We start from the raw sequence: 17,193 nt of genomic DNA, 5'->3' as shown, positions 1-17,193 counted from the left end.
CAATCACTACCATGGTTCAAATGATCATTTCACTTTTTTAAAATAAACCTTATGCATATTTTTTGGGTACAGAAAACTTGTGTACTTGATGAAGTACATCCTAGCATCTATTACCTATTTGTTCCCCTTAACTCCTACTCCTTCCATCACTATGATAAAAGTATCAACGCAATCAGGGTTCCTTGGACCTTCTTGAATGGACTGTGTATACGAAGAAACTCCTTCCTTTATTTGCCATGCAGGTTGTCGATCTCAAAAAATTAGAAGCTCGAGAACTTATAAATGATATAATCGTCAAGCAGGGACTTGGAGAGAATTAATTCGTATCTCTTAATCATTTAATGCTCGGACGATGACGTATAATCCCTAATCACCGCACGCGTGCCGACTTGAAATTAGAACTCTTAAAATAGACCTCCGCACCACGCGCCTTCAGTCGTTACCGTTGCTTCGGCCTCTTCCTTGAGTCCCGTTGCTCTCCGCTTCTCTTCCCAGGACCGATCGACCTAACCTTTGGAATCCGGCGAGAACGACGACGAGGAGGTCCAGAAGCTGCCCTCCTTGGAGACAAGGTGATTGATCCGTCCTCACTTCCCGATTTTCGTGCATCTGTTTCGAGATCTTGAGACAATTCTTGATTTTTAAATTGGTTTTAGCATCGTGTGGCAATCTGTTTGTATTTCCTGTTTCTTGATCGTTCGTTGAGTTCTTCTAGTTCGGGGATTTGGTGTTTATGCGGACGGTAGCTCTTTGGATTCTGGAGATAGTTCTTGATTTGGGCCTTGTACGGTAGCTTCCGCGTTCCTATTTGTTGTTTTCTTTGTATTCTGGTGATGTTCTTGATTTCTCGTCAGGTTTTGATGTTAAACGGTGATCTCACTGTTTGCCCTAACTGCGATCTCTCAGGGTTTAATTTTGTGACCGTCTAGATCTGGATATTGTTCTACGTGATGTTTTAAAAATTCTTGGATATTGATGGCCTTTTCTGCCCCAGTGATTGATGATGGAGAACTTTTAGATTGGGTTTCTGTTGATTCTTAAGTTTGACTTGGGTTATCTATTTCTTATGTTGTTCCACCCTTCTTGGAAAGAAATTTTTATTTGATCGTGCTGTAACCCGTTTGAATTTTTTGTTGCGTTGTTCTGCTGTTTTTTTGTTGTTACTTAGATTGCAGGAAAGTTCTGTATAATATTTCCTGTTAGTGATTAAAGTCAAGATTTGGATTCACAATCAATTGGTCTTTTTCCCTGTGAATGTAGCTAAATGATATGATATCTGTTGTTCGCCTTATTTTTTGGAGGATATATCTATGCAGCCATTTACACTATCTTGATTTTGGATAATATATTGGCGATTAGAGCAAGCTTCTGTCATCTGACCCTTGTAGTCAATTGGGTACGTGCAACGTCCTCAATCACAAGAGACTTCGAACTGTTACGGGTTTTGCGACCCGTGATGGCGTTGATGGAAGAAAAATAAGAAAAGAGAAAAAAAAGAAGCTGTTTCGTTCGAGAGAGACAAGATCTCCAATTGGTGATCCCAAGGGATCATTTTCTAGGTTTGTATTTGCATAAAAAAATGTTACAGACACTTGGACTTTAAATACAAGGAAGCAGCCCACGTTGCATGTGAATACATGCATGGGCATGCAACTGCCCACGTTGCACGTTACACCCCATCTTCCCATTCCTCCTACAGGATGAGTCACCCAAAAAACTAACCCACTTAAGACTAGGTAAACAGGGAAACAAACTCTAAGAGAATCCTAGATAGAGGCGTGGCATCATGGGATACCTGTCCACGCGTTAGCACGTTGCCCTCTCGGGAGTGTGGTTGCTCTATTGTGAATACGTGCATGGCATGCACGTATCACAATTTTATTTAATTCAGATGTTGGCTATGATTTCTGCTATTGAATCACTACACTTGTGGATGAGCGGTAGTATCTTATTGGGCTTATTACTTCGATATTTCTTGCTCAGTTTCCTCCAAGTAGCTCATACAATCTATGCATAACTAAATCTTGTTATTCTTATTCTGTGTCAATGCTTGTGTTTGCGATCTGTTTCTCACTGCAGGTGGCAAAGTAGGATTTTAGCAGAGAACTTTGATGATTTGCTGGTATATGAATCTTTCCAATCTGATTCTCTTGCTTCTTTGAAACCATGAGATGTTCTTGACTTGCAATTTGGCTTTGGCATTATATAGTAATTTTCGCCATTCCTATTTCTTCTTGGTGAATTTATCAGATAGTTCTTGATTTCTAGTTTGGGGTTTGGTGTTTTATGGTGATATCCCTGTTACAACTGTCTAATATTAAGAAAATTGAATATTTGCTAGTGTATGAATCTTCTGGTGCCTTGCTCTTTTCCCCCTTTTTTTTACCTTGTTTACTAAAACAGAAGGATGTAGTGTGGCTTTAATTTTCTCTCCATGTCTTTGAAACATGTGGTTAATGGTGTTTCCAAGATCTTATAGTTTGATTTAGTAAATAATTTTGTCTTTTAGTATATTTAAACTGGTGATAAAATTTTGTCATGATATGTTTGGTAACCGTGGGTGTTAGTCTACTTTAGACTATTGTAAAATGCTGTCTATCATCTACTGTTTCATGGGAAAGTTGAATACACTATACTTGAAATATATAAAAGAAGAAAGATACTTGAAGTTATTGAAGAAACTATAAAAGCATAAGGTGTATGTTTCGATATGTTTAAAGATATAATTATAAATTATTATCTGAACCAAATAATTGGGACAAGGTCCATAATTATTGTTATAAATCATAAACTGTATTATTGTGCAAAAATGGAGGTTTTAAGATTCCATCTGTTGAATATTTTACAAAAAAAATCCATTTAAAGTAAGGAAATTTTTTTATAGGAAAACAAATTCAGAAAAAGTTAACTTTTGTGAACTTGAATGCTGTGCAGGTGATGCATAGGACTGATTAAGAACAAATGATTTGATTGAGGCTGTGATCTTTTAATCTCAAGAGATCTTTGTCAGCTCATGCAATGCATATAACTTATGTAAGGATAATTTGATGGGCTGTTGGTCTCTCTAAATTTACTTTGACAACTTCCTCTGTTTTTCTTACTCCAATGAATGCGCTCATTACAATATCTAATAAGCATCTCCTCCACGACCTTCCCAATCTCTCTCTCTCTCTCTCCCCCCCCCCCCCCCTTTCTTCCCTCTCTCTCTTTCTCTCTCGATCTTTGAGATGATGATCACCATTTTCTTTGTTCCTTCATGTTTTTGTTTTATCTTCTATATATCTAACTCCAAATCATTCGTCCACCTATGGACATTGTGGAAGATGTTGCGCTATGTTGGGATTTTCAGAGGGTGATTTCCCCCTAAGCTCTTAGCTCTTTCTTCCCCAGTTCTAGTTCTAATACAGATATAAGCTTCTATCATCTTCGTTGGCTCTGTTATTGTAATGCAAACTTTCTGGATAGAACAATGATTTTGCACACATCATAGATACACCTTTTAAAAATACCTTTTCGGTTTAGCTTTTGCTCTCCTTTCTGTGGTGCAGAAATAAGTTAAGAGCATAATTTCCACTCTCTACTTCTCTCTTATTAAAATCCAATTTTTGTTTGATGTTGTCCCCGTCGCCCTCAACCTCTCTACCAAACCTCCTAGTATAGGAAAAATGGCAAGGTTCCACAATCTTTGTTAAAAATCTTTTACTGTATTAATTCAACTCAGTCCTCTTTTACCAAAGGAGTGTATTTAGGACAAGGAATGGTAGAACCTAGAAGAGAAGTGGGATTGAGACTTGTCTCTATTTTGTCTTGTTACTTATGTTTTCTATTTAATCATTCTTTCAATATTCATTCTACAATTTGTTTTTTCTAATTTAATTTTGTGACTTTGTTGTCCGGTTTCTATTCATATTTTTTGTCGCCTTTAAATTTGCACATACTGTTTTATGTTCTAGTGTTTTTTTATTAAATATGTATTGTATGTTCTTTCTACTATCATTTTATCTTTTATTAATTTCTAAAAATTTCCTTTTTGTTCTCTCTTTCTAAATTCTGTTTTTTTATTTTTTGCTTCTTCATTTATTTATTTTTCAATATGTTCATTTTTATTTTATTCCATTTTTTCTATTTGTTTATAGTCTGGTTAATATTTTTGGTTTTTTTTATGTGTTTGGAATTTAGTTTATTTTATTTTTGAAGATTTGTTTTACATTTTCCTGTTTGCACGATCTTGTTCTTTTTTTTTCTTTATTTTTCATCTTCATGTTTGCTTTCACAAATCCTGTTTGCATATATTTTCCTTTATTTTTTATTATTCATGTTGTTTATTTTTACATATTCAACTTCTCATACTATTTCAATTTATTTTTTTATATTTTACAAGCTCTTGTATCTAGTTGTTTGTGCTTACATTTTTTTCATTTTTGTTATCTGTTTTCAATTGATAACTTTTTCAGCTTATTTTAGTTCATCATTGTTCTCGGTTTTTGTATTGTTATGTTTGAATATTTTTTTTGTATATTGTTGAGTTCTTCTGTCTTTCTGCAAGTAGGGTTGAAATTGGATCGGATATGGATCGGACACTAGCATATCCATATCCATATTTGTTTTATTTGATGAATACAAATACAGATATTGATGTTGGTAGAATGCAAAAAAAAAAATTTATATTTATTTTAAACGGATATAGATCAAATCGGATACCAAAAGTATGGATATAAATATAGCTATAAATAAGATAATTAAATTTTATGACCACAGAATCAAAGACATTACTAAATGAATATAAATCATGTTAATAGCATGTTAATATGGTCATTTATTTTTTCTAAAAGTTCATGAGTGCTATATAAAATTAAATAGAGTTACAAATGGAGTCGGATATTCGGATACAGATCGATTATTGTCTATTCATATTCATTTTTCTTTGACGGATATGGATACAAGTATGGATATTAGTCGGATGCTCAAATTTTTATCTATATCCGGATAGATTCGGATACGAAAATTGATTCTGACGGATATTATCCGATCCACTTTCACCCTTATCTGCAAGTCCATTTTATGCATTTTGAGCTATTTTTAGTTTTATATTTACTTATTCAACTTTATGTTAACACTTTTGTTTTTCCAGTTTTAAGTTTGTTTTCTGTTATTTTTATGTATCTCATTTTTTCCTTTAAAATTTCGTTCCCCAATTTACTGTATTTTATTGTTTTAGTTGATTTTTCACTGGGTTTTATAAATTTGCTTTCATATTTTCTTATATTATTTTAGAAAATTCAATTCTTATTCTATTTATTTATATTTTTCCCCATCTTATGTTCATTTACACAAACTCTGTTTGTTAATTTCTATTCTCGTTTCTTTTATATTTTGTTTGTTCTATTACTTGTTTCTATATATTTGGTTTTGTATTTTTTAATTTTTATTTGATTTTGCAAATTCATTTTTATAATTTCTGTTTCTTTTCTGTTATGCATTTTCACAAATTTAGTTTTGTAATTTCTCTTTTCAGTTTATCAAATATATTTTTGTTAACTATTTTCTTATTGTCTTTATAATCTGTGTTTATATATATTTTGCAGGTTTGGTGTTTCACTTTTTATCTCTCTTTTATTTATTTTTGTTTATTTCTTTATCATCTGTTTGATATATTCAGTTTTGTTTGTCTTGAGAGAATTGCATATTCATTTTTCAGTTACTTCCTTTTCAAAGTCACACACACACACACACACACACACACACACACACACACACACACATAATATTCTCTTATATTCTGTCTTTTAATCTTTTATTTTTTTCACCATCTCTATTTATTCAGCTTTTCTATATGTCCTATTTCATAATTTATGTTTTTTTTAAATTTTATTCCTGTTGTTCTATTTTCTATTTGTTTCTACATTCAGTAGTGTTTTTTTTTTGCTGTTGTTGTTTTTTGAGAATAGAGATTTCTGAGATAGGTGAACAAAATGGATCTAAGACCTTGGAAGCATCATGAGGATCGTTTTTTTTCCTACGGAGTGCTTAATTAAATAGATCACATGTACATGATATATTTTATTCCAATATTTCTTGAGATGAATAAGAGGAAGTCAAAATTTTAACTTTGAAAAGTTAGTGAATTTCACTTCAGTAGTTTTTAATGGCAACTTGATGCTTTCCTGTGGGGACTGCTGTTGTAAATAAGAAAAGAAGGTAGCTATATTCTCATAAGAGCCACCAAATATTAACTGTTTCTACAGGACCTCTTCAGAAGGATATGGAGAATTAGCTTTAAGATAAAAATCATCGTCGGAGCAAGATGGCTTAGAGGGACCAAAACTGTGGTCACGTGCTTTCAATCTTCTCTTCTAGTGCTCCCCAAAATGGAGAGAAACTCTGGCTTTATCATGTTCTTGATTGACTGTTTTATGTCACAGGTGTTAGAATCATGCAAGGATGTTTGATAATTGAAAATTGATGCAATTTCACTAAATGTTATGGCTGCTGGACTTTCCAATATTTGATGATCCAGTCCATCACTGATATTCTGTCAATGATAGTCCTTCTCACTACAATAATATAATTTTACTATTATCTGGTGTTCAGTGATCAAAAATAGAATACATACAACTGTGGTTTTTGCGAGAGACTTTTGTTTCTTCTTTTTTTATTGCTGTTTCTGCACTTCTTGGATTTTGATTGACTCCTCTAGTTTAATGGCTGATCTGCTATATTAATGTAAAGAACTTCTTCTTTCCCTTATTTCTTTGATGGCCATGAAGTTTCACAAATGCATTTATGGTATAAATATTATAGAGGTTGGTGGTGCTGATCTTTTGTTTCAGCAACCAGGGATGTTATATAAATTATAAACTCCAAGAATCATCTATACGAATTGGCTACTATCGCATGGTTGTCTTTTTTTTTCTTTTTCTTTAATGACTTATGAGAAAGATGAGGAGAACTGATGCTATCATCTTGTAGGGATTCTGTGTGTGTGTGTGTTGGGGGGGGGGGGGGGGGAGGAGAGTTGGTTGATTTCTAAGATGACTAACAGAGAAGAAAAATGGCAGATCAATCTTGTAAGAGATTTCTGCTTCTTTTGTTTGAATTGGCACATCAAATTTGATATCCTGTTATAGGTATCTTTGTAGCGTGCAGAGACTAATTATCATCTTGTTCTCCTCACAAGAATGGTTCTTTCCCCGCTTGTGCAACCACTTATTGCGGGAATTTTTGGTATTGAAAATATGTGCCATACGATGCTGGATTTTTGGTTGGAAGAGTTTCCCACTATTTATTTAAATGGTATGTTGCAGACCTTTTTTTGGATGATTTAAGTCATTTTTGCTATCGTCTTGATTCATAATCAGTTATCCAGAGATGTTTTTTACTCTGCATGCAACTGATGTTCTTGAGTGGGGGTTTCCAATTTTATGCCTTAATCACTGCTTGAATTTTCATTTCCTTCACTCTAGTTGGTGATTTGTTGGATCCATCATTTAGCAGGGCTTCTTTTTCCTATTTTAGTTCATGATGGATCTAGAGCTTGTGCATGTATCTTTATGGTTTCCGGAGATTGTTGGGAATGCTCATTCTTCTGTTTTGCAGGTGGTTTGGGTGTTGCAGCATGAAGTCTGCGATGCCCTATGTTCATTCAGATGGTAAATAGTTTTGAAGATCTCTTAATTTAGTTCATCTCCATGCAGAAGTAACGGAGTGTGATGGTATCTCTTCACTTCTCTTGCACTTTATTATTTTGGGTATGTTAAGACGATATGCCCCGCCCGATGGTATGTGTGAAGAATATCCATTTTCCAATAGCTATTTTTCTCCATAGCTCTCATTTTCCAGCTGGCGTCCATATCTTCAGTCTATTCCATGACCCATGAGGCGCAATTTTTTTTTAATGTTTAAAGCATGTGGGCTGTAATCATCTGCTAAACAATTTTGGCTGATTAGTACATTTCAACTTCTCTCTCTCTCTCTCTCTCTCTGGGGGTTGCAATGAAGGTTGTTGATGAAAATGTAGTTTTGCAATCTGAGTTCGTCCTTGCAATGAGCTCTTGTCAGTGCTAGTGCAAACATGTGCATATTTCCTATCTACTCTTCTTGTTGAGTTAGTAAGTTTTTGTGCTTTCATGGGTGTTCCCTTTCTGGTCTAATTTGTTTCTTTAAAAATTACACATTTTACTCCAAGTAGTTTCTCCATGTTTCTACGTTGTAAATTTTTTTCATGTCATGTTGTTTTTTTCTTAATTGTTATACTTGTATATTCACAGATATGGTAAGGCTGGGTTTCTGGCGAATTTTTATGATATCATAATGCAAGAACCTCGGCCAAGTGCCAAGTAGTTCTTGATTTAAGTAGATCGCAGTTGTCGGTGGTATGGTGGTGGGATTTAAACAGGAGATGTCTTTTTTATTTTCTGTAATAGTTCTTGATGGTTCAGTCTTACAGTTTGTGGTTCTTGAAACTTTTTGATTGCGGGCATGTTTCATATTTGTCTTTGGTAAATGAACTTATGTAATTTTTTACTAGATATGGCTTCTGATCTGACGGGTGATATTAATCATTTCCTTTCCTAATCCATGATTTGTTCTACATTTCAGGTTATCTGAGGCCTTAGTTGTTTTTCCTCTTTTGTGTTTCCAGATATCCCTGATGTTTGCTCATTTGCTAATTTGAAAAGGCAGCAAAAGTTTCCTTTCAGGACAATGCTTTCTTTTGAATGTTAGGCTGTTTTTGGAGTTTTTCCATGACATTTTTTTTCCCTACTGGGTTCGGTTTACCTTAAATCGGTTGCTTTTTCATTATCATGATTCATCTAAATTTTAATAGGTTTCATGCAGATAAGATGTTGCTATAGGAGGAATGAAGATATCGAAGTTATTAATCTTGTAGAAGTCATCTGGTTCATTTCATTTGACTAGAAATGGCATTCAATATTTTCTTGTAGGTAACTCAAGATGGCTAGAGAACACCAAAATTGCATGTTTTAACTTGTATGAATCTATATGATTACCTTTGTTTGAAGCAGTAGTATTGCATTTTCTGAGATGTAGCTGAGATAAAGGCTCTCAGATTGCTATGGCTACCCTCAGACATGGAGGTCATTTGACATCCTGAAGTTAGCATCCAACGAAAACAGTGAAGCTCAGTTAAAGTAGGTAACGAATACGAACTATAATATCTTGTCGATTACGAAGATAGCCCTGTCACAGGTTATAGTGACCATGACACAAATATCTGTGAGCAATATTTTGATTCATGATAGAATTAAAATATGTGAAGCATGATTTACGAATTTATTTGCAATATAAATGGAACTATTTTTATGAAAGATGGATGATTTGTTCATGCATTTTTTTGTTTTATGACTTGATATACTGTACTATAAAATGCTTATTTTGAAATATCTATTATTTTTTTTAAATGATGCATTGATATGAAAAAATTTATGCTTGATCTGGTAAGGTAAAGTAAGATTTACTTATTGAGTTGTGTCGCTTATATACCTCTATTTTTATTTTTCTCTCTTCAGACGAATAAGGTCGATAGAAACAAATGATGATCTAGGCTTGAAGTTTGCGCTAGCAAGCTTGGCAATTTTATACAAATTTTTAGTATTTTAAGTTGACTATGAATTTAGAGTTAATATTTTTTGAATATTAAGAATTATGGGTTTGGTATTTATGTTTGGATTTAGACGCTTTGAACTAGTATTGGTTACATTTAATGAATAATAAAATTAAATTTTTATTTATTATATTTTGTTTGAGATAGATTTTAAAGCTAAATATAATGTTGGATTCGTGTTATCGTGGATTGTACCCCTCAATAGCATGGTTGTGTTATGTCTCGAATTTGAGGCATGACATTTTATGGTATCAAAGCAATAGGTTTAATCATAGGTGAAACTTCAAGTTTAGCAATAGGTAGTTAGGTCTCATTTATTTAGATTTTGTGTAGTTGAATAAGAAAAGATAGATTTTCTTATTTTACTGTTGCTCAACTATGAAAATTGATTAATGTTAAGTATTTTCATAGGTGACAATCAGCAACAGAGAGGAGGAAGTCTTGGCAAATTTTGCTGCCAAGAGGAGAGGAGCTAGATGGACCATGACAGAAGATGCCAACCTGCCGGTTGAGCAAGCTCCATACGCATCAGCCACTCGGGCATACATTGCTAGAGTATGCCAGGTGGTGGCTCAGCTCCTTCAGCAGTAGCAGCAGATGCAGGCCACTCCTAGACCTGCACCACCTCGAGAGTCCTATTACGAGAGATTAAAAAAGCTCAACCTACTGATGTTTGAGGGGGGAAGCTGATCTTTTGACCGCAAAGACTTGGATTTAGGAGATGGAGAAGATGTTCGATGCACTGCAGTATTCCGAGGATGTAAAAGTTAGAATGGCCATACCGATGCTTAGGGAAATTGTTGAGTTTTTGGTGGATTGCTATAAAAGCTGCTAATGGAAATGAGGATGACCAGTTGACGTGGGAAGAGTTTAAGAAAAATATTTTATTATCAATACTTTTTCAAGTCGGTGAAATTAGCAAAGAAGAATGAGTTTTTGGCCTTGGGGCAGAAGGATCTTAGAGTCCGAAAGGAGTAAGGCTAACAGATTTGAACAGGCTTTGGGGTATACGATCTGGTCTCGTTTGGCGTCTTACCTCTTCACTAGTTATAAAGATGTGTTGGAAAGAGCTCTAAAGGTTGTATCAGAATTGAAGAGATAATCGAAGGGAAGGGGCGACAAGAAGAGGACCAAAACGACAGGAAAGCAGAACAACCAATCAAAGAACCTTGAGGACAATGCAAACAACAAGAAAAAATTTGAGGCCTGTGCCTACTGCGGCAAGTTTCATGCTAGGCATTGTCTCAAGAATTTGGAAGCTTGCTTTGCATGCAGTCAATCAAGACATTTAGCACAGGACTGCTCGAACAAAAAGAAGAATGACTTTGGACTACTAAATCTAGTGCTCGTGTTTTTGCATTGACTCAGTAAGATGCCAGTGCCAGCGAAGAAGTAGTGGCAAGTATAATTCTATCAACTTAATAGATGCTTCTCTATTGTTTGATTCTGGCTCTACGCATTCTTTTGTATACACCAAGTCCTCTGCATCTTGGAATCATATGCCTAAAAAATTAGATGAGCCATTGTATGTTGTTACTCATCTTAAGAAGATAATAGTTGTTGATACTGAAAATTAGTAAAAGACTTAGTGCAGCTAGATATGCATGTTTTTTATGTTATTTTTGGGATGAATTGGTTATCTGAATATCATGCCCATATTGATTGCTTTAGAAAAAGGGTAGTATTCCAGATATCGGGTGAGCTAGAATTTTTCTATCAGGGCTATGCGCCCATTGTGAAGTTCATGCAGTGTAAGCCCTCTCTACACATCATTTTGCTATATGTTCAAGGAAGGTGCTAAGAAAGGGTGCTAGGCCTATCTAGCCTATGTGGTAGACATTTAAAAGGAAGCGAGGTTAAATGATATTTCCATTGTTAGAAAATATTCAAATATTTTTTCGATGAATTACTCGGACAACCCCTAGATTGGGAGACTGATTTTGAAATTGATATCATGCCGGGAGCTGGACCAATCTCCACGTCTCTTTATAGGATGGCCCTGCAGAATTGCGAGAATTAAAAGTCTATCTATGGAAACTCTTAGAGAAGAAATTTATCTGCCCTAGTGTCTCCATGGGAAGCTCTCCTGTGTTATTTGTGAAGAAGAAAGATGGAAGTTTGAGGCTGTGTATTGGTTATAGGAAACTGAATAAGGTGACTGTGAAGAATAAATAGCTCTTGCTCCGAATTGATGATCTGTTTGATTAACTGCAAGGTGCTCAAGTCTTCTCAAAGATAGATTTGCGGTCTGGTTATCATAAGTTCAAAATAAAAAGTGAGGATGTGCCTAAGATTGCAATCCAAACCAGGTATGGTTATTATGAATTCATTGCTGTGCCTTTTGGACTAACTAATGCACTAGCTGCCTTTATAGAACTGATGAATAGGATCTTCAAGCAGTTCTTGGATCAATTTGTCATTATTTTTATAGTCTATTCTAAGAGTAAGGAAGAACATGAAAATCACTTGAGAGTGGTGCGACAAACTCTGTGAGAGGAGAAGCTCTATGCCAAGCTGAGCAAATATGAATTTTGGTTGGATAGCATTTTTCGGGCATGTGATTTCTAAGAAAGGAATTTTAGTAGACCCAAAGATAATAGAAGTAGTGGTGAACTGGCCTCGTTCTATTAATGTGATTGAAATCAGAAGTTCTTGGGTTTGGCTAGGTACTGTAGGAGGTTTGTGGAAGGATTTTATTGGATAGCTGCTCCTTTTACCTGCTTAACCTAGAAATAAGTAAAGTTTGAATGGAATGAAGATTGTGACCAAAGCTTTTAAGTATTAAAACAAAGGTTGGTATTTGCACCAATTCTCACTTTACCATCCAGTCCTAAGGGTTTCACCATCTATAATGATGCCTCCAAGAAATGGTTGGGTTGTGTACTAATACAAAATGATAAAGTAGCGGCCTATACCTCTAGACAGCTAAAGTCTTATGAGCAGAACTATCCAATACATGATTTAGAGTTGGCAGCGGTAGTCTTCGTTTTAAATATTTGGCGACGCTACCTATATGGGGAGCATTGTAAAGTTTTCACTAACTACAAAAGCTTAAAGTACCTATTTATTCAAAATGAGCTAAACATGAGACAAAGAAGATGGCTTGAACTGCTGAAAGATTATGATCTAAACATTAAATGCCATTTTGTAAAAGCTAATATGGTGGCTGATACTCTCAGTAGGAAGCCAGCGATGGGCATAATAGCTTTACTTACTAGCTAATATCAAATTCTAAAGGATCTCGATAAGATGCAAATTGAGGTGACTATAAAAGGTGCTAAGAATATGCTGGCTAGTTTAAGGTTGTAATAAGCTTTGATAGAGAGAATAAAGACTGCACAACAGAGCAATGTCTATTTGTGTCAACTCAAAGAAGATGTAGAAAAGGAGTTGCGACCCAAATTTAGAATTCACTAGGATGGTATTTTGCAATTTGGAAACAGATTGTGTGTACTAAGAGATCCTATCATAAAGAAAAAAAGTGTGGAGGAAGCACATCGGTCTCGTTTCTTTTTATCCTGATAGCCTAAAGATGTAAAGAGATCTAAGGGAGCACTTTTGATGGAATGACATGAAAAGAAAATTAGCTAGATTTGTAGCCCGGTGCTTGGTATGTCGGCGGGTGAAAGCTCAACATCAAAGACCTGCTGGGTTGTTGGAGCCATTAGAGATACCGAAATGGAAATGGAAATATATCACTATGGATTTTGTCATTGGGCTTCTAAGGACAACTAAAAAAAGGCAGTGTGGGTGATTGTTGATCGCATCACAAAATCAGCCCACTTTTACCCTTTAGGGTTTGCACTCCACTTGATAAACTGGCACGAACATATATTGATGAAATCGTGCGCCTGCACGACATGCCAGTAAGCATAGCATCTGATCGGGACCCACATTTCTACCTAAATTCTAGAGGAGTTTTTAAGATGCAATGGGAATTGAATTGAAGCTCAGCACAGCTTTTCACACTTGGACTGATGGCCAGTCAGAAAGAACGATTCAGACTTTGGAGGATATGTTGAGGGCATGTACGGTTGATCATGGAGGTTGCTGGGATAATCATATAGCTTTAGTGGAATTTGTCTATAATAATAATCGTCATCCCAGCACCACCATAGTCGTTTTGTTGTTTGGTTTTGGATCGAACCACTTTAGTTCGGTGAAAGCCTCTATGATTGTCAAAGTAAGTGGACCACTATTCTTGGCACTTTATGAAGCTTTTTATGGAAGGAAGTGTAGGTCTCCACTGCACTGGGATGATGGTGGTGAAAAGAAGCTATTGGGTCATGAGTTAGTCCAAAATGCCAGAGAGAAAATTTTATTGATCAGGGAAAGACTTAAGGTAACTCAAGAATCAAGATAGACAAAGATTTGGGCAAATAAGAAAAGAAGAGAAATGAAATCTAAGTGGGTGACTTTGTTTTTTTAAAGGATTCACCCTCAAAAGATGTTATGAGATTTGGAAGGCGTGGTAAGCTGAGTCCTCGCTACATCGGGCCCTTTGAGATTTTCGATAGAGTAGGAGAAGTTTTTTACAAATTAGCCTTGCCACCTGAGCTCTCCAGTGTACACAACATCTTCCATGTTTCTTTATTGAGAAAGTACATTCTGGATCCGAGTCATGTGGTGGAGTATGAGCCATTGCAAGTTGAAGAAGATTTGACTTACAAAGAGGTTTTTATACATATTATTGGTTGCAAGGAGCAAAATTTGAGGCGACACACTATTTTCTATGTGAAGGTTTAGTGGAGAAATCATTTGAAAATAGAGACTACTTGAGAGCTCGAAGGAGAGATAAAGCCAACTATCTACAGTTTTTTAAAACTTCAAGTGTGTTAATTTTGAGGATAAATTTTTTAAGGAGAAAAGAATGTGAGGTCTATTGACCGGTCTGCACTAGTTTTTGGCTTGTGGGTTGGCCCAAAGAGGCCTCCCAGCCCTTCACGTTGCCGCACATGACAAATTGGGAGAGGACTCCGGCTGGGAGTCTCTTTTCTCTCCGATTGTGACTGCGATCGCGATTGAAGTAGCTCTGTTTCAAGCTAATCCAAACACCAAAAAGTTCAAATTTTTGTCTTTATAAGACTTCCTATCCTCCCCCTTTAAGACCCACCAAGGAGTAGGGCTAAAGTTCTCTCGATTTCAAGCTTTGTTCTCAAGGTTCATCCTTCTGTTTTTGCTAGGAAGAGTCGTCGGGTAGCTTCGTCATATTGAGGTACGAGTTCTCCAACCTCTTCTCGTTTTGGGCTATCGTTTCTATGGATTTGTGCCGGCAATTGCCGGAGAACTCACTTTGTTAGAAATTTGTCAGATAACTTTGTGGTGTGAACGTAACGTTCGCTTCGTGTTATTGCGGACTGTACATAGTAGGGCCGTCTTATATTACGGTTTAGGGCGTGAGGGCAAGCGAGAGTTACGACGATGGAGAGGAACCTACGACAACCGGATAGATTAAGCGAGCTGCCGGACGACGTCCTTCTATCCATCCTCTCCCAGATTCCGCACAGAGAAGCGGCCGCCACCGCCATCCTCGCCAGGAGGTGGCGTTATCTGTTCTCCTCCCTCCCCTCCCTCTATCTCACCCGCTACTCCCTCCTCCCCGCGGAGGACTCCGATCAGTCCTCCGATGGCGAGTTCGAACCCAGCCGCTGGCTCGACACCGTCTTCGCCATCCTCGCCGCCCGCCGCTGTCCCCTTGTCGCCGTCCACTTCGAGTTCGATATCGTGGACCACGACGCCGATGCGGTGTCCCAAGTCCTCCACTCTCTCTGCGACTCCGGCGTCGAAGAACTATCCATCGCCCAATTTTCAAAGCCCTTTTATGGGCTCCCTTCCGGCGTCCTCAGCTGCAGAACGATCAAACACTTGATACTAAATCGCTGCAGGCTAACAATTCCCTGCACATATCCAGGCCTCCAATGCCTTACCTCTCTCTCCTTGCTGGTTGTCTTCATCACTGATGAAGATTTTAGAAGACTGGTCTCTCGTCTCCATGCCTTGGAGGACCTGACAGTGGTTTACTGCTCCAAGTTGACCAACCTGGTGATCTCTGCTCCTGTTCTCAACAAGTTGGCCATTAGTACCGTCAAGCCCCTGAATATTGTTCTAGAAAATGCACCCCGTCTGGCCTCGGTCACCGTCAATTTCGCATACCTCTTTTATGACGGGAGCTGGAGGAACAACGATGAGGACGGTTGCAGTCACGATCGTTGGTACCCCAATGATGAGGATGAAGAAAGTGAGGTCAGCAGACTTATTAGATTCTTGATGCAATTGAGCCATATTGAAAGCCTTACTCTGAAATTTCCTCTGCCGTATAATATGGTCAGTTGCTTCATCCCTTTGATCATTATGGTCTTCAAACTTGTTATCATAATCCAATTTAATTTATTTTTTTGTTTGTTTGTTTTTTTTATAGCGATTGGACAGAGAGAATGTGTCGTTACCTAAGAGTTTACCATCTGGACATTTCTTGATGAACTTGAAGAAGCTAGATCTAAGCATGCACTTTGATGACAAATATTTTCTTTTGATTTTAACTTGCCTGCTTAATAGCTCGCCGAATCTTCGGGAGCTCATCGTTAGAGTAAGCATCACAATCCTGTCTGAATTTATGTGTTGCTTGAGATTAAATTAGCAAATTTCCATCATGTACTTTATTCTGATTTGCAAAACTCACAAATATATCTGTACTGTGCCTATATCAGCAAGACAAGCCCAATGGATGTGCAAAACTCGCTGAGGCGGATTATTGGGACAAACAGATTCCTCCAGAGTGTGTAAGGAATCAGCTGTCAACTGCTACGCTGTTCACTCACTACGAGGTTTGGAACAACTGGCTCGACTTGGCATGGTTTCTGTTGTCGTACTCGCGTGTTCTGAACAGGATGATTATTAGTTACAGAGAGGAGTCATACAATCAATCTGCATGGAAGGAATTGTTTCTTCTGCGAAGTGCTTTTCCTGGTGTCAGAATTGAATATAACACCGAATCCAGGTTATAATTGGCAGGTCTATTAGAAAATCCCAGAGTGATGCTTATATCATGCGGCCTGGATTTTTGTTGCTAGTATATTTGGAAGTCGTATTTGTGGATCTTGGTGCACTTGTTTTGTACCAATTGCCTTGCAGTATGTGTACTTCAACTGCTTATTTTTCTACTTTTCTGCACCTTGTTATTGATGTATTCTTTAATTTGGAGTCTAACATGAGTCTAACATTGCACATGGCGAACTGTCATTTTTATTCTTCATATAGGCAAGTGGAACAAATATTATGCTACAGACTCACTGATTTGTTGATTTTGCCGAATGAGAAGCGGCAATTTGTGCCCATTAGTTTACCAGGAATATCCATAATTACTGAGGATTTTGTTACAGTTCGTTGATATTTTATTTTAATTGTTTGAATTATTGATCTGAACCATTGGTAGATACAGGATATTATGGGAACTTATAGGAAATTAGTTGGCACCTGGTTTCTCTTTCTATTATTTTTCCTCTTGACCTCCTTGGACAATTGTCAGAGTAATGGCATCTTCCACTTTAGAGGTCCTAGACTCCAATAAT

At 36.6% G+C, this 17,193-nt stretch overlaps 1 protein-coding gene and 1 long non-coding RNA gene across 3 annotated transcripts; both read left to right on the top strand.

Annotated features, from left to right (window-relative positions):
* The first annotated feature begins 437 nt into the window (after positions 1-437).
* LOC148715376 (uncharacterized) lies at positions 438-9,062 on the top strand. Its single transcript, XR_015969363.2, has 3 exons — positions 438-572; positions 7,597-8,108; positions 8,268-9,062. It is a non-coding gene; the product is annotated as an uncharacterized LOC148715376 (long non-coding RNA).
* Positions 9,063-14,061: 4,999 nt separating this feature from the next.
* LOC103709871 (F-box/FBD/LRR-repeat protein At1g13570-like) lies at positions 14,062-16,910 on the top strand. 2 transcript variants are annotated; one of them, XM_008795396.6, is made up of 4 exons: positions 14,062-14,840; positions 14,937-15,949; positions 16,044-16,211; positions 16,333-16,910. In XM_008795396.6, exons 2-4 carry the CDS (start codon positions 15,047-15,049, stop codon positions 16,627-16,629), a joined length of 1,368 nt encoding a protein of 455 aa, XP_008793618.3. In that variant the 5' UTR covers positions 14,062-14,840; positions 14,937-15,046; the 3' UTR covers positions 16,630-16,910. The 2 variants fall into 2 exon arrangements, with proteins under 2 accessions (XP_008793618.3, XP_089781344.1); XM_089925218.1 differs by having other exon boundaries at positions 14,062-15,949.
* The last annotated feature ends 283 nt before the right edge of the window (positions 16,911-17,193 follow it).

This window comes from Phoenix dactylifera, chromosome 1 (assembly GCF_051530095.1).
Source record: "Phoenix dactylifera cultivar Ajwa chromosome 1, Ajwa_hap1_PhDact_Kaust_v1.1, whole genome shotgun sequence".
In the NCBI taxonomy this organism is placed as follows: Eukaryota; Viridiplantae; Streptophyta; class Magnoliopsida; order Arecales; family Arecaceae; genus Phoenix; species Phoenix dactylifera.
Note: the sequence above shows the minus strand (reverse complement) of the source record. Positions and strands in the feature narration are given on the sequence as shown.